At 37.4% G+C, this 18,690-nt stretch overlaps 1 protein-coding gene across 1 annotated transcript; it reads right to left on the bottom strand.

Moving 5' to 3' along the window:
- Nucleotides 1-1,481: 1,481 nt before the first annotated feature.
- Nucleotides 1,482-18,294, bottom strand: HDAC2 (histone deacetylase 2). The gene is made up of 13 exons (XM_009645212.2): nucleotides 18,146-18,294; nucleotides 17,563-17,680; nucleotides 16,527-16,601; nucleotides 16,086-16,224; nucleotides 14,153-14,294; nucleotides 9,864-9,956; nucleotides 9,647-9,755; nucleotides 8,058-8,198; nucleotides 6,124-6,232; nucleotides 3,858-3,988; nucleotides 2,810-2,965; nucleotides 2,020-2,077; nucleotides 1,482-1,803 (listed from the first exon to the last, which is right to left on the bottom strand). Exons 1-13 carry the CDS (start codon nucleotides 18,266-18,268, stop codon nucleotides 1,773-1,775), a joined length of 1,425 nt encoding a protein of 474 aa, XP_009643507.2. The 5' UTR covers nucleotides 18,269-18,294; the 3' UTR covers nucleotides 1,482-1,772.
- Nucleotides 18,295-18,690: the final 396 nt, after the last annotated feature.

An 18,690-nucleotide genomic window follows, 5' to 3' on the forward strand; every position in this document is an offset into this window, starting at 1 on the left:
CCGGGAAATCCAGCTAATGAAGAATAGTTCTTGTTCTACTGGTAATGCTGGAAGAGATCACAGGTTACTTGAACAAGAACTCTGTAACAGACATGAATGAGGCATATAACAAATTAAAAAAATATACCAAGATGTATATACACTGCGAATATAGAAATTTACTATTATTGTGCAAATGTTGGTTAGGGAAGCACTGGTCAGCTCGACTAACAGGAGTCTTAGGGGTGCTTTCCTGGAAGGAAGAACACAGCACTACTACTACACAGGTGTTGAAAAATCCCTCTCTCTCCCTGCACCTTTAAGAATCTAATACCTCTTCAGTTTACCCGAGTCCAAGCATCCAAATGGAAGAGAAGACTCCAAGATGAAACATGCAGGAAGACTAAAGTAAGGTTTAAAACACCCATACATGTACACACATACTAAAAAGGCATTAAGAAAACAAAACTTTTCCCCTCCTACATATTCAAGCAGTCCTAGTTTTAGTGACAGTTATCCTCTTTGGAAAAAAGTCAAATTAGTCAACACAAGACTTGCCTTCAGAGGGGCCTTCCGTGAATATACCATTTGGACAACACAAATGATTCAAAGTAGTACATGGGCATTTTAACACTAATGAATCAGTTAGGCCATAGACCACAATCCCAGAATTTTATGGAAAGGAGAAAGAATATGTTTAAAAAAAAAATTATTAAAAAAAGAGAAAAAAAGACTGGGTAGCAATGAAGTTCTGCAAACTTTTGTGCTCCCTGCTCTGAAATCCTGACACCAAAGCTTGTGCATTTCATTAAATGTCAACCCATAAGACAACTGTTGCAGATTGAAAAAATAAAAAAAGTAATCCACGCACTCGGGTCTCTCTTTCAATTCAGGCACCAGAACCAACGAAGGAATCAAGAAAGGCAATAAAACCGTTTCTTGTTAAGGGTGACAAAGTTTTATGTTGCTCATAGTTGTAAAAAGTCAGAACGGTTTCTAAGTGAAATCCAAACTTTCACTTCCTGTCTTGCAAGTTTTGAAAGACGACCACATACGGATTTCATGAACAGCAAATTAATCGGTCTTTCAGGTAGATTCTGATTGTGGAAAAGGTTCTTGCCTTCTGTACAAGGCAAGACTCTGACTGCAGAGCTTTAAACCTTTACACTAAAACGCACGTTCATACAACCACCTCATTCCAACACTCCATCACCCATTTATTCAGCCTGTCCGAGTCTCATGTGCTCATATTCCAGTTCATTTGTTTGCACCCCATGCAGAAGCCATGGAAATGTGTGGAGTCGGTGAAAGCAACACAGCTCAACTTGTGTGTGCACCAGCGGTCCATTCAAATCGACTAGCTACTCAGAGATATATGTAAGTCTGCCTAACTTATATGGCATTTTTCCTCTTTGTGGTTCAATGATGGACAAAAGACAAGCAAGTACAATTTTTTTTTTTTAATAAAGATAAAATTACAAAAAAGGTAAAATCAGCTCAGGAAAGGCAAATTACTTTAATAGATCAGTTTAGACATTTAACATAATAACTCACATCCATTTTTAAATACTATTACATAAAGCATGGTGAAGAAAGGAATTTCTGCCTCATAATTAGAAAACTCACAATACAACTTGCCAAAAACCAGAACAAAGCCGTTTGAAAATAAATACGGTCCATGCCAAATAGTACAAAATGAAATCAGCAGTCTCTCTCAATACGAAAACTTCTTCTTTTAGGTATTCTCCAATGCTAGTTTTATGTTCTGCAATTGATGAGAGGCTATCTTTTGTTCAAGGATTGCTGAGCTGTTCTGATTTTGCTCTGTACAAAGGCAAAAATAAAACCGTTAAGTTGTTTCATTTTTTCAATTAACTGGTTTAGAAATGCAATTCTGAATTACTACTGTCACGAGTCTAAAATATTTAATATTATGAGGAATTGAAAGTGATCTCTACAGAAATCAATACTTTATAATATTTTAAATTAATAAACACTCTTCAAAAAGGTGAGATTCATTATTAATTAATTAGGGTTTACCCTTTGGCGTCTGTCTTTTCACCACTGCTGTCCTTGGATTTATCTTCCTCCTTAACATCTGAAAAATAACAAGCTTTTAAATATACCAACAGAAGCAAGAAAACCTTAAAAGACTTCAGAAGGAAAAAGCATGACCAAGTTGTATTTTTCTGTATATGCTCCTAGCCAGAGAAAACTAGCTTTTAAAAGAAGTCACTGGTTACATATTAGCACACAGTGTTATATACATCCATCCAAAGGAGTGACCTGGGAACAATGCCAAGTGATTCCAAATACTTCAAGGCAAGCCCCTCTTGCCTGGCCATGCAGTAATGAGACCCGGATTTCCCTTGAGCTCCATGTGGTATTCTTGTAGCCCCAAGATGTAGTCTGCTCTTGCAAAAGTCAAGAGCCCTTGGAACTACACTAACCCCAGAACCCCATCCAGCTTCTGTCTCAGAGAAAATAGTTGGCTCACCCCACAAAAACCAACAGGAACAAACTCTGCGTTTAACGTATTTAAAGCAAGTAGCTTTTTTATCCCTATTTTCATTAAGCTACACAGATCCCTGGCTCTAAGATTTCAACCTTGTGGGGAAGCAACAAAAACCCTTAGCTGAAAATACTCTTCTGGTGTGAACAGCTGTATCTTGAAATTGATTAATTTAAAATAGATGTTTTAAGTATGATGGAAAAAATAAATCCTGTATCTCAACAGCTAATTAACTGTTAACAGAAAACACATCTTTGTCCTGGCAGAACTGACATTCACAGTTCTAAAATGCAGGATGATATCACGCCAGAGTCCTACCTGCTTTTTTGTCCTCTGTCTCTTTTTTGTCTTCCTCTATCCTGGCTTTCTTTGCTCCTTTCTTATGATCTGCAACATTTCGTCGTCCACCTTCCCCTTCATCTTCAGAATCTGAAAATTCTTCATCACAGGCTATGCGCTTATCAGATGCTCGAACTAGGATTTAGAGTTATGAAATTAATTGAGCATAAAGTCAACTACAATAGGACTAATAAAAAAGAACTATCAAATTAGGAATGAGTAATAATATACTATAATCGTTTAATGCTGATGAACTAAATTACGGATAAAAAAAATACTATCTTTCAAGATACTCTGGGACTCACAATGACTTCTGAAAATAGCTTTACAGAGACACAGGGGGAGGGTGGGAGTATTTTAACATGTATCGAATGAATTCCAAATACTGGGAACTAAATCACAAGAGAAAACATGGTTTCAACAGTTCAGAAAATGGACAGTGCACCAATAAGACATTATAGAATTACTCCACTCACCATCAAAACGGGATTAAATGTAGCCAGAAACTCTTAGCTATAGCTGAAGAACAACTCACTGTCCATACAAAGTCTAATGGTAATGAAATGAAGGGCAGTTTTACAAGTATGGAAAAACTCACTCTCTCTCACAACAAAAAAAACCCAAATAAAAGAATTTTTTGAAAACATAGTATCTCAACTTTACATCAGTAGGGAAGGGGGTTTTTTTTGTGAATAGCAAAAGACAGAAGCTAAGTCCTGTATTCCTTTAGTTCCAATTCACCTGAGAATTCTGGAGTGTGTATTTTAGTTTTGAAATAGCCAGACTGTTTCATAAGATGCAAGCCCCCACATTCTTTCAGCACTTGTTTAGACCCCTTCAACAGGACCGTGCAGATTTGTGCAGAGATGCCACCTTAAGAACAGCAAAGACTGGTGTCAAAATTTTTTTAGTCGGGCAACAAAATTGCCAATCTTCCAAAACTGCACTACTAGGACTAAGGTTCTGAACCAATAAATCTAAAAAGACTCTACTTGGACATGCTCTATCATGAAAAGGTATTTCTTACTAGAAATGCGTTTGTCAGGATCTTCTCCATCCTCATCTCCACTGTCTTCATGAACAGCATCTTCAGGAATGGCCTGCATCTGTACACCAGGTGCATGAGGTAACATGCGCAAGTTTTCAAATAAGCGTTGCCTGCAAGGAACAGACAAGGGAAGTTATTACAACACAGAAGTAGCCTTTCCTTGGGTTTCATATTTAATTCTGAAAACTCTGCAAAGGTAACCTGCTTTGCTTTAAAGCCACTGTTTCATTTTCATTAAAAAAAAAAAAAGGGCATGCCAAGTTCAGAAAGCTTTCCATCCCTAACAGATGATTAGTATCCACAGTGTACTTGAACATCATTTTCTTTGAACTTTTTGAACACTTATTTCAATCAACTTCAATCTTCAGTTCCCCACAGGGTCAGCACAAGTACTGCCCACTTGGGCTGAATGGAGTGACAGTATTACTCTGTTTATAATAAGCTCGAGTATCGAGTAGGATAATAAACCATCCTCTAGTTTCTTAGAAAGAAAGCCAGATGCTTAAAGCATTAAGACTTCCACACTATGTGCGGCAATGACTTCAGGGTCAAAAGCAATCCATCTGGGTAAAATTCCTTATTGGTTGTTTCAGGAAGAAGCGCTCTCCTGTTTAAGCAATGTGATGTAATGGACCCCACACCCCAAAGCACCACAGGCGGGAAGAGGAAGGCACTGGACTTCGCTTGCAACTTAAAACTATTGCGCCAAAGAAGTCCAACTAGTGAGAAACGTGTGGCAAGCGTCAAATATTAGCACTTGTAACAACTATCTCTGTATCCTTCTGCCCAATTTGAAGAGCTAAATGGCAACTGGTGCATTTTGGAATCCTTATGGTCTCTGCCTCTGTTCAAATCACATGACCTGGCAAACCAGTTTTGCCACTCCAGGGAGTCCCCGCTAAAGTTAGGTCTCTGAAAGCACACAACTATCCGAAGGAGGATTCTCTGAAATGATGGGTCATTGCTCTTCTTGCGGGTGCTTGTATGAGGATGTGAGATCGTATCTCTGTCACAGAACACACGACAGAACACACACAATCCGTGCCCAGGGTTGTGTTAAAGAGCAAGCAAGCTTTGCAGCCTACTCACATCACGAAAGCTCAACACCACGCAATACAGAGCAAGCGGCCTGGCAGATCATCAGCTGGAGCACTTACAGAGAAATTTTGTAGAATTACATCAATGAAAAATAGGCAGGTTTTTTCCCCCCTTGCGCATTATTAAAAACTAAAACCCTTTCAGCTGACTGTGATTTATATATTTGTGTTATGAGCACCAATCACAGTCCATACACCAACCACTTCAAAATTTAGTATTTTAACTGCTTTGGTGAATTGTGCAATTTGACATTTTTACAGATTATAGCAGTACTGGCAAACTTATACAGCTAGTTTCACATCTTTATTCAGCTATTTTTAGTAACCAGAAGAATTCCTCTGCACTGTTAACAGCCTGTTAAACTTGGGGCAGGGGTGGGGGTTTATTCTTTTAAACCCAGAGCAGGGACAAGCCTCAGTAAGCTAAGAGTACTTCAGGCTAACCAATTACCTCTTATCAGTTGAGTACAAAATTGATTGTACATGTACATTACTCCATCCCTAAGGTAAAATATTTGTATACAATCAAACCTTCAGGATGTGAGGAGGAATAAACTAAGTATCAGAAGTGGCTCAGGCTAAAAACACATCTATTTCTTAGCAATGAGCACTTCTCAAACCTTGTACATTTGTCAAATCATAGTCACTCAATTGCCTGCACACATATCACTATCCTTCCATAGTTTTGGATGTCCAAACTCACATATGACTTTTTGTAGTTGTCAGCTGTGAAAATAAAGAATGACAATCTTATTTCATGTTTAGACATGGAGCTGAGAATTAGAAATCCTAATCATCACAGCATACCAGCTTCTTTCCTGACAGGATAAACTTTCTACAAAATTAGAATGGGAAGCCAAGTAAAACAGCCATCTCTCTAGGTGCTGGAAAAAGTAGAAATCGAAGCCGGGTCTTACACTTTCATATTTATAGTCATAGGACTTCATAAGCACACATACTGTTGTAGGAACAGACTTTTAAGAAGTACCTCTTCTGACAGAAATGAAAAATATTTCAAATCTATTCAGTACTTATTTTTAGTGTGTAACAAAGAAAGGCGTACAGTATTCAAAAATGCCTAATGATTAAGCCTCTGGATAACTGTGATCCACACGACCTACTTGATAGATAAAGTAATAACTACTTACTTGATCTTCTCCATATATTCTGGTGTATTCTGATTAGTCATATTCGAAGGACTAATATGAAGCTTGAAGTCTGGTCCAAAATACTCAAAGTAGTCATTGTATGGCAACTCTATAAACCAAAACACAAAAGACAACTTTGTGACCTAAAAAAGATTTTAAACATTTTAAATGCAACGGTAGTTTCGACAGGATTTTAACTAGAGAACTACAGAATCATAGAATCATTTGGTTGGAAAAGACCTTTAAGATAGAGTCCAACTGTACCTGCCTACCACTAAACCATGTCCCTAAGTACCTCATCTACCCATCTTTTAAAATACCTCCAAGGGGTGGGGACTCGACCACTTCCCTGCGCAGTCCGTTCCAATGCTTGACAACCCTTTCAGTAAAGAAATTTCTCCTAATATCCAACGCAAACCTCCCCCTGGCACAACTTGAGGCCATTTCCTCTTTTCCTATTGCTTGTTACTTGGGAGAAGAGACCGACCCCCACCTCGCTACACCCTCCTTTCAGGCAGCTATAGAGAGTCTCCCCCTCAGCCTCCTCTTCTCCAGGCTGAAGAACCCCAGGTCCCTCAACCGCTCCTCATAACACTTGTGCTCCAGACCTCTGTGCTATCAAACCTTAAGCATTCAGGTAAGCAATAATACTTAAGTACTGCCTGAACTGTTCAGGTTTTTTCCTCTAAATCATTCAATAGATGAACTTAAATTTGCTGGCAAAATACAGAGAGCAAGAGTATGTTCCACTGTAATCAGGTTAGAACATACACTGGAACAACACAAGTAACAAATGTGGTAAAATAGTTAAAAATGCTACTTCTGCAGAAAAGATCAGCTGATGAGTTCTTATAGCTGTTTTCAAAGTTAGTCTAGTTTGAAAGTTTTATAAGCCATTCAAAATATTCCTTCAGTAAAACATATAGTACGTGTTATTAGGCTGAAGATCAATATCCATGGTAAGGGCTGTACAGTGATGCCATGTTTGTCCATTCCCCCCCTCCCCTTCCCCAGCTCTTTGTATTTTCACAGATAATGGTCTCCTGACTGGAACATCTAATCCCCAAAATGAAGTCAATGAAGACTTCACATCCAGGAAAATGGTAGTATTTTATATTGAATATGACTGTATATTCCCCGATAAAGTACCAGAAATCTAAAAAACATAGAACCCTTAAGAAATGACATTGAAATCCACTTCTAATTGAACCCTTTGTTTTGTTTCTTCATTTATGATTATTACAGCATAAGCAATCTTCTTAGGTGGACAGAAAGTAGACAGGAAGATTAACTTGCTATTGCAACATTTAGAAATGCACTGTTCTTTTTCAGAACAGATTAAAAATGACAGGGACCCACAAAGTTGAGAGGAATGTTAAAAAAAAAAAATCCAAAAAACTTCATATATATCCATTGAATGGGACACGCTAATATAAAAAAAGAGTCCCAAGATAAGGAGATACTACTATCTCTTCAAAAGCTTTGGCTGACAAAGAAAATATAGTGACGTGCAAGATGGAAAATACGTATCTTGAGAATATTCTTTTCTCACTGGCAGCAGCATTCCACTGAAGTCAGACAGAAACACCATGAATCCAGCAAGAGATACATGAATAGCAAAAGGTTATCAGCAAAAGCTGCAGTCCAACATGAAAACTGTCAATGACTGATGTGCAACAAACCAGTCCAAATAGCAATTTTATAAAAAGGCATTCCAAAAACATGTCCAGGCATAAAAAAAGCCCCAAATGCTTAAGTTTATTTAGTGCACATGCTACCATAAACATATTGGCTAAATTCTAACAACAGCTTTCTACATAGTTTATTCTAAACTAATGTGTTACATTTAGGTACAGAAATATTTACTATCTGTTCACTTAAACCCTCCCAAGATTATTTCTTAATAAAACATTAATTTGGGTATTAATATTTACCATTAGGAATTTCACAATCTAAGGCAACAGCAGTTTCATACGTCCAGCATCGAGCAACATTACGAATAGTATATCCTCCTCCTCCTAACATCAGCAATGGCAGGTTAAAAGTCTTTACAACTTCCACACACTTAGCATGACCTGTCAAACACAAAAAGAATTGACAATATATGCAAAATATCTATTAAACAGAAAAATATATAATGAACTATTTAATCAGACATATGCAGTCACACTTATCAAGTGAGAACTGAATTGATTCAAGTAAAGCAGAACTGTCTCCCCCAAAAGCTAAGCACAACCTCACAAGAAATCAAGGTCTACAGATAAGAGATGTACAACATACATCGAACATTATCCACCCCAGTCTTCAGAGACTTTGCGTGATGGTCTATTGCTGCTGTTCTGAAACGCTCTTAGAATGTCTAGTGGTTTGTCTTTTTATAACTGATGTCAATACACAGTGACAAATCTAGGGACAGTTTCTCAGTCAAATGCAAAGGGGGAAAGAAGGGAAAACAGCAAATCAGTATTTGGTCCTTTCTACTTCTAAATTTGAACCTGTATTAGAGGTTGCTAAGTCTTGCTTACAGAGTGAACTGGTGCCAAGACAGTACACACTCCAGGGAGAGACAGCATACTGAAAGGCATCTGTAGGAGGCAGCAGCTCTCTTGGTTTCCAAGATATGTAAGATGGAAAAAAATCTGAGCTGTATGGGTAACTGAAGTAGCTTTGCCACCTGGTGCAAATCAAGAAAAGAACCCTGAAACACTGCAGACCCAACAGATACTACACTGCATTTTGTTGCCTACAAAACTCTAATTGCCTCTTTAAGAAAACAAAACCAAGAAAACCCAGAAAATGAATGATCCAAACAGGCTGGATTCAAAACTTAGCAGAAGTTCAACATACATTTAACATTTTATCACTTAAATAATAAAATAAAAATAAAATAATAAAAAAAATTAATAATAGTAAGGTTTGCTAAACTAACATCTCATTGCAATTTTGAGAATCACGCTTTTGGGTAGAAATGAAAGTAACACTAAAATAAATTAATTCTATAAAAGTTAATAAAAATTAATGTTAACTTAAGGCTCAGTATAACAAACACCACTATAAATTTAACAACGCAGTGAGTATTCTCATTTCTGTAATACCTATTTTATGCCCAACAAGGCGTTTGATGTTTAGTATCTGTAGTCCTACTACATGAACCACTAGTTTTGTCATTTGCTCATCACAGTAAGTGTTGCAGTAGGACAACTGGATGCTGTCCTGTCGTTCCAGAACATTGCTTTACAGCTACAGAAAGCCTGTGCATAGAAGAAAAGGAATCAGTTGAGTGGCTAGGAAGAACATGGAAAACCAAGCTTCTTAACTTTTTTAGATGGACAGAAAGAAAGAGGCAACTTCTGGGTTTCTTTTGGCCACCCCTGTATAGCAAAGAAAGAGGTGATTAATCATAGTAATGAACAGAATCTTTGTGACTCCAGTCCTCATCATGCAAGTGTCTTGAAAAACAGTATGAAGGACAGAGGTTTCTATTAAATAAAAAGTTACAGACAACATACACTTTTCTGCTTACCTTTAACAGTAAGATTAAAGCATCCCAGCCTGTCACCAGACAGTGAATCTGCTCCACACTGTAATACCACAGCACTAGGCTGGTACATCTCCATTACTTTGGATATAATCTACAATCAATGTAAAACAACAAGTTGTTAATTCACATTACAAAAATAAATCCACAAAATGAAACCACTATCTTTCCAGAGAGCTAAAAAAAAAAAAAAGGTACTCACTGGTTTGAATATCTGTCCATATGATTCATCATCTATACCATCCCTCATTGGAAAGTTGACAGCATAGTATTTGCCTTTTCCAGCACCAATGTCCTATAAGCAAAGATGACAAATGCTTTATTACAAACATAGAAGCACATGATGGTATCATGGAAAAAAGCCTACACAAGTCTGCTCAGCTATTTTGTACCATTATTCATGTCTGCGAGAGAAAAAAAAGAGGCAAAGCACCTTACTTGATTCCCACTCTCCCATAAAATCATTTTGGAGTGTAGGAATTGTGCACCAAGACTGAAATTGGAGTAAGTACATTTGATTTTTTAATTCAAAGATTTAAGACAAAACCTAACTGATCAGTTTAGCCTGGTAAAAATAGTTAAGCAAAAACAAGCAAGAAAATAAAGAAGAGCAAAGCGATATGCACATTTCCAGTGCTGTACAGAAGATTCAGATTTAAGAAGGTTTCTAAAACCATATCCTTTGCTCCAAACATAGGATGAAGAACTAGCTGCAGCAAAAGGGAGAGAAGGAAAAAAAAGATCAGAGGCCACTTACAGGTGCCCTTGAAGAAACTGAGGCTTTTTAAACAAAAAAAAATAAGTTGCAGATTATTCTCAGTTCCATCAGGTGACAAGGCAGGAACTGTAGTAGTTTATCTTACCAGGTTTCCTGGACAACATATGTATTAAAACAAAAAACTATTTGCAAAAAAAGTTAAGAGTTGTTAAACCCTGAATCCATTCACTTCTGTTTTGATAATCAGCTCAAAACCTAAAGATTCCTGCTTGCCACACATTCCCATTTCTTCCCTTCAGCTCATCACCAAGACAGACAGAAACTGATCCAGTTTACAGAGCAGTTCTCTGCCACTAAAAAGGGTACAATGGGGAAAACAGTAAGATTTAACCTGTTCGGTTTGGCTGTAATCTATTATCAAATGGCAGCTCTGCAGAAAGAGCACACTTCAGGTCCAACACCCTTGAAAAACTACAAGTCATCAGTAGGATGGCCCAGCAATACAAATACTAAACTTCTCAACACTAGCTATTGAAATAGGCACTGACTTTTTCCTCTTCCTGAACAAAGCCTCCTTAGCACTGAATACAGCAGTAATGTGTCACTTCCAGTAACAACCTTTTTTTGGGGGGGCCGGGGGGGACGACAGGGGCAAAGGGCCCAGTGCAGCATAGGGCTTTTTTTTTTGTCTTCCAGCACATTATTAACATTTTGTAGTACTGCAAGACCTTGAACACAAGGCTGGTTGATTTGGAGCATGACAATTATCCAGAATCTCCCAAAGTGAAACACCTAGGCTTTCAGATGCTGATTTTTCTGAGGTGACAGTGCCTTGCTTTCCCAATTTAAAGCAAAAAAAAAAAACCAACCCCAAAACCAAAAAAAACAACCAGACCAAAAAAATCATTAAACCTATCTCAAAACATAGCAAAGCCAAATGTTCACACAATTCCCCACTAAACAGGGTAATTGCCTTCCAGCCTGAGCTGTGAAGTGGATGTTTTTGTAGCCCATACTTGCGTTGGTTATAAACACTAAAGAAACAATATAGCATTCTGGTAGTTGCCCATCCATCAACAGATCAAATTTCCTCATAGAACCTGGGCCACCTCCTAACACTACAGTCTCAACTGACCTATCTATGTATATACAAGACAAGGTTAATGCTATCATCTAAGATGTATACAAAGTCAAATAACTTACTAAGGACCCTGAAGTTCAGACCGCACAAACACCTTCAGTAGAAAATGGTTGAATGCAGCTGAACTAGAAAACCTCTGAGATTCAGCTACGTTGACAGAGCTGCAATCACAAAATCATCAGCTGATGCACAATATGTTCCTGCATCAAGTAAGTGTAATCTGATCAGCAAACTAGACCAACTAACTAAAGAATTACAAGCTTGAATGGAGCCCACTGACAAAATAAAAATTAAGATTTGGCTGTTAAAGTTCATGTAAATAACCAGCAACAGCAGATCAAGTTGAGCAGAAGCAAGCAGCACGATGCTGATCTCCAGAAGGAACACTGACTTTTGAGAGAATTAGTTCTCCCTTTAGTTCAATTAGCTTTGCAAGCTCTGGAGATAGGAAAAAGCTTTTTTTTTTTTTCCTATGGGGATGTAATAATTGTGATAAAGCCTGCTGAAGTCTGTAGGCAGACAATGCTCATTTCAAAATACTAGCTAGCAGCACAGAATAAAAGTTACCATGCCTGAGGTACTGTTTATCACTGACACTGTGCTAAAAAAATCCCAACAACATACAATATTCTTCTATTTATTTCAACTGTGTATCTTTAAAGTCTTTGTCCTGGGTGTGGTGAAGAATCCATAAACTTCTTTGTCAACGGGAAGTTCTGTTTCTAAAAAGCCAAGATATCTAACCCTTCAAAAAAAAAAAATTCTAGCCAAATTCAGTAAGAGCAGCTTGTCATTGTAAACATCCTGGTCTGAGCTGCTTTTTGTTTGAAGCACCACTACCACCTTGTGGCCACTTAGGTTAAACCACATGGATAAAAACGACGCCTAATTTGCTTTCTACCTAAATCAATTTAAAATGGAGTTTAACAAAAATCTAGCAACCATAATAACATTCAGTTCCAACAACCGCAATGAAATGAATGCTTAGCACCCCACTGATTTAAAGCTCAACTTTCATTTACTCCTGTGTCCTCTGGGTATCATCAACACACTGGGGAGCACACATTCTGGGAATATTAGCAGAAACACAAATATCCCCATCTCTTGAATCAATTTAAAGATAGCAGAAAAACAGTGAATTCCTTCCCAACACAGGATTTTTGTAGGTCAACTTTTTAGAAATGCTTACAATTAAAAAAAAAAAAATTACTCACTGTATGTACAAACTAATGTACAAAGTTGTTAATACTAGGAGTGACTTATCCTGGGAATGCCTCTGATAAAAAAAGGTTTAATTTAAGAGTTTGAAGCTAGGCATGTGTTAATCCTAATACTTGAAATATTCTTTTTAAGTTGTCAAGTAGAACAATTTCCTGTTCTAATGGACAAGAGTCTAACATGAGGAATGATTAACTTAAAATTAGTGTGAAGGGCCAGGAAAATTGGTTTCCATTCTCAACTTTGCCAGAGATTCTACAACAGCTTAAATGATAATTCTTCACAGGCCAATGCTTCCTTCCCCAAGCTATTAGGCTTAGTATATAATTGTCTGTGGGGCATGCTCAAGTTCTTCAGCAGTGAGCAACGGGAGAACTGGAAACACACTTTATGACATAAGAAATATTCCAAAACCAGGCCAACTGTATTACTAGGCAAATATAAGATACTAAATTCAAATTGCAACTGAAGCGTTGTGACTATTAAAGCTCTGGCATGAAGTTATTCTAAGATTTGAAATAAGTTTTGAAGCCATGTTGTCCTGGTTTCAGCAGAGATAGAGTTAATTTTCTTCCCAGTAGCTGGCACAGCACTGTGTTTTGGATTTAGGATGAGAAGAATGTTGATACCACACTGATGTTTTAGTTGTTGCTAAGCAGTGCTTACACCAGTCAAGGACATTTTCAGCTTCCCATGCTCTGCCGGGTGCACAAGAAGCTGGGAGGGGGCACAGCCAGGACAGCTGACCCCAACTGGCCAAAGGGCTATTCCAGACTGTATGATGTCCTGCTCAGTATAGAAACTGGGGGGAGTTGGCTGGGGGGCAGTGACCGCTGTTCGGGGACTAGCTGGGCAGGTGGCGAGCAGTTGCATTGTGCAGTACTTGTTCTGTATATTCTTTTATCATTATTTTCTCTTCCTTTTCTGTCCTATTAAATCCTTTATCTCAGGATGTGGGATGAACTGGAGTAAGTGGATGGCTTCATGGTGTTTAGCTGCCTGCTAGGTAAAACCACAACACAGGTGATCTCCAAACAGCTACTTTACACTGTTTGTGCAGAATTGAAATATACAGATAATCATTATAAATATACCACATTGTCTTCCTAGAAACCTTTCCAAAATGTGAGTGAACTAAACTAATTACACATTTGAACTAAAATTTCAGACAATTTATCCAGAAGTGAAGGTGTTGATTTCGTGTAGAAGCGGATAATTAACTTCCCCGATATCCTGTATCTTTTTTCTAAGGTTCCTCAACAAATCTATCACTTCAGACTAACATATTTTCTGAAAACTTACTGCTATATATTATTACTGGACATAGTTATTGTAACCTAATACTAAAACATATCTACAAGGACGAGAATAAAAGAGAATTTATCACCTAATGAAATTTCATGTTCAACCTTACCCTAAGGTCCCCTGTGCCCGGAAAATATTCACCATACTTATGGAATGATACTGTCATGACACGATCTGTGGTATAAAATGCTTCTTCGACACCATCACCATGATGGATATCAATATCAATATACAACACTCTTTGGTGATACCTAGAAAGAAAAAAAATGTATGAGAAATCATCATTATCTGTTATGTCCACAATATACTGACACCTAACATGGAAAAATCTAGTGAAAAAAATCCCCCCCAAACACTAAAATCCAAGATTATAATAAGTTTTGATTATTTTGGTTGAAGTGACCATAATAATCTTAGAATTCTCAGTACAGTTTGGTTAATAATGAAAATCAGTTCATCTTCATCAGAATAAGTAATTCAAGTACGTAACATATTTAGTATTTACACCAAGTTGTCTCACTGTGTAGAAGTTCTACCTTGTGTTTCTGTTCACACCACTCTGTTGTTCACATCTGCTGAATTTACCCCTTTCACAGGGTATTTCTTTCTGCCTTCTCAGTAATTACCAACACTGTCTGCACCGAAACATCTCTTCGCGCACACTTGAAACAGCACAGTGTCAGGTGCAGGAATAAAACATGTTCCATAAGCTCACAAAAAATAAATTATTTGAGATGGATAAAGAAACCAGTTGTTGGAAGCTTCAAACCATTGGAAACAACAGTAAGTATCCCTTAAATTCTATGTTGTTCAGTAAAGAACAAAGTCTATCAACATCAGAAAACACATTTTCATCATGCTTTGCATAGTGCTACAGAATGTGAGTCTAAGCAGCCATAATTTCAGGTGGGCTAAGATTTTTTTCACTTAAGACACTGAAGAGGACAGTTTCCTACAGTTACATAACCCATTACTTTTTGAAAGTTTCCTTCCTTCACTTTTCTTAGACTGCAGACAGATCCCGAACACGCTGTACATTAAAATTAATTCAACTCTTTGTTAATGTCTAGAAACTTTTTCCATCTTTAAAAAACACTTCCAGATTACAGCTGCTTCCCCCACCGCTCACCACCAGACTCAGCTGCTCCATTCACAAGAGTCAAATACTTAGAATATTTTTTGTAAAAAATGAGATTCATGCGTTATTAGAAGGGATACAGTCCCCTGAAGTAGTACAAATAACACATGGGATTTGACATTTTAGTGAAGCATTATGGCTTGGAGTATGCTACATGATCACTTTTTCATTATCCCTCTCTTTTTTTTATTTTACAGTTGCAGCAGCACAGCTGTTATTTCATTATTTATTCGTAACAGCCACATTAATTCATGTAACAATCCAAGGAAGCTCAGTGCATGATCTTCCCTGAAATATTCCTGTTTGGTTTAGTAATGACTCAAATGGTAGGAAACAAGCAAGCACATTGAGAAACCAAATGGGTTTATGATTGTGAGAATAATAACTGCCCTAAGAGGTCAGGGCAGTGATCCACCGAGCCCACTATTCTGTCCCTATGAGTAGCAACAGGAGATTAATGTTTACAGAAAACATGTAAGCCTGTCCATTTCCTAAAGTCTGCTACCCTAGTACTTCCCCACCACCTAGAATTACAGCATATGGCATTTTACAGGGTGCGTCGTTGCTTGGATCTTTAACATCCATTTACAGACCTCTTGTCCGTGATTATGTCTAATCTCTTTTCTGAATCTGTTGTTGCTGTCTGCTTTCTTCAGCCTCCTGTAGCAGCAGCTTCCAGAATTTCACTAGCCTCTGTGTAAAGAAGTATTCTAAATATCTGTTTTAAACCTATCTCTTACTAGTTATCTTTTCAGCTTGCCTGTATTTTAGTTTAAACATCTTGCTAAAGCCAAAGTGGGCAGAGCTTGGAGTTTTCTTAATTGAAAATAATAATACGTATCTTCAAACATTTAAATACTTTGACACTTTATATAATTTTGTCTTGTTCCCCTCATAAACTTACTTCAGTAATTCAAGGATGGCAAGCACGATATCATTGACATAACAGAAACCAGATGCCTCTGATTTCTTGGCATGGTGAAGTCCTCCAGCCCAATTAACGGCCATATCTGTTTGTTGTCTGTTCAATTTTACCGCCCCAGCTGTAGAACACACATACACAAAAATGAAATGAAATGCAGTCAGAAACTTCTGAAGGCCTTTAAATCTGTTATATGAACTAGTATCTTATTTTTTAAATAAGCTGATCCTAGATCTGATCTCTTACCAATACTGAGATACATACTGTCAAATATGAGATATGTCAAGTAAATGATGTACAATTATTATTTCTTTATTAGAAACCCTTGTATTTGCTTTAGTTTAAAATATACTATCAAAGTTTTAAGTTGCTGACATAAATGTAATAAAGCTACAAAATAGCTGGCAAACAATGTATACTTACCAACAGAGCCTCCAGTTGACAGCTGACAAAACTCAAACAGGCCATCAAATACAGGACAGTCTTCTCCCACATTAACTGTGTAAGAAATGTATTACTTTTCAAAAACACCATTCCAACAACATTGCTATATGCATGGATGACAGATGCAATGCACAGTTCATTCAGCATTTTAGCTACTCCCCTCCCCCCCCCTCATTTTTGTCAGGCTAAATTTTAAACACCGAAAACAATGTACAGTCTTTATAATCTAAGATGACTCCAAACTATCTTTTTTTTTTTCCCTTTTTATTTTCCACAGGAAGCTTTGTTTCCTTGTTAACAAGAAGGTAGTTATATCACTTTTAGATTTTTGAAGAAGTGCTGATTAACATAGGCCATGTTAAGAAATGCACAATTACTTGGAAAAATAATTTGCTGAGAATAAGGCAGCATGAAGAGGTTACAACACTGCCTTTTAAATTGATGTAATAGCTGTCAAACTGCACTCCTCACAGTACTTTGAGCCTATTCCTATAATTAAAGAAATAAATTAACAGAAAGGGTGAGCAGTGAATAACGTACAATTTTTACTATCACCCTCCAACAGGAATGAATAACTCTTTTCTTGACTTAAACACATTTTCACACATTAAATTTTTTACTTCTCTACCCTTCTAAAAGCCATTCTTTTACAGAAATATCTTGCATTAGAACAGATTTTCAGGGACTTTTGCAAACAGCTCACAAATAAAGTTTCATCTGTGCATTAAGCCTACAGAAAGTATTATCTCACATCTGGAATATGCCCTGTGAAAGGGGAGGCAGAAATCCTTCCATAAGCTTCAAGAACATTTTTGCCAATATGGCTTCTTTTCTAGAAAAGTCCCAAAATTAGTGTAGATAAAGGCAGGCACATGTTACTTTTGTTACAGTATTTCTCTAATCCACCCACACTATTAAGCCATGTTCATACCTCTGTATTGGTGATTATTTAGCTTTAATCAATGCTAACCATCAAAGCATATACACACAGATCTAGCCCAATGTTGACACTTACATCTCTGCATTTGCTTGCTGTACTCAGACATATTGTCAGGCCTTATTGATCGGAGAAATTTGATGTATTCATCACTATGGTACTTGGTCATCTCCTCAGCAGTAGCTTTGTGAGGTCGCTGATAACAAGAACAAGGTATAGAAATAATCAGTGCTCTCCAAAATCAGCAACAATGGGCTAAACCAGACAACTCTAAAGAAATCTACTTTGAAGGGAGAACAGTGAAACTGATAGTAGTGCTGCTTTACATAAAGCAAAGACTACTCTGTTAGCATACAACTTGATCAACTTTTTGGTGGTTACTCCAATCCTCCCCCAACACTCCACCCCCTCAATCATAAAACTACTGGTGAGAAGTCTCTACTGGGGCTCTACCTCACTTCTTCCAGACACGGACAACAATCTGCAATCCTCATCAGTTATGAAATACTGCTTCATTTCTAACTAAGAGAGCCCTGAATACACTATTTAAGTGTTTTCTATTTCCACTTCAAGGTGTCTCCATTTGTTTGTGTGAGAATACTTGAAGCCCTTTAAAAATAACTTAAAATGCCTCAGTGGACATTCTATTGGTTATACTCACGTAAATTTCCATTTTTCTGTACAAGCCATAATTTAGCAGCAAGTTGTGGGTCATTCGGATCCTGTGAGGTTTCATTGGATGCCCTTGTCCATAGTAATAGTTTCCAATATCACCTGTCAACATTACACAAATTAATAGCTATTCATATTACAAAATGACTTTTCATTGCTACTGAAAAGAATCATTCCAAGAAGAAAACAAATATGATGACTCAAAAAAAAAATCATATGTCAGAAGCAGAGGGCAAAAAGTATGCCAAATAAACGGTAGAGGGGGGAAGCAAAGATGCCTACAAGAAACGGTTTCAATTCAAGAGTGAAAAAAATAGAGAGCAGGAACTGAAGAATAAAGTAATGGAAAACAAAACTGAAATTAAAAGGGGAGCAGAAACTACTGATGACATAGCCACATTATACCACAACAGAGGCTGTAGTAAAGGCTACCATTTTGCAGGAGCTGATTTTAAGATACCATCCTCAGCCTGCCCTTAACTACTAACCCTAGCAGTTACGTTCCAGAGGTTGGCTTCAGATCCACTGCTGCAA

Source organism: Egretta garzetta, unplaced genomic scaffold (assembly GCF_000687185.1).
Source record: "Egretta garzetta isolate BGI_Z169 unplaced genomic scaffold, ASM68718v1 scaffold18, whole genome shotgun sequence".
Taxonomy (NCBI): domain Eukaryota; kingdom Metazoa; phylum Chordata; class Aves; order Pelecaniformes; family Ardeidae; genus Egretta; species Egretta garzetta.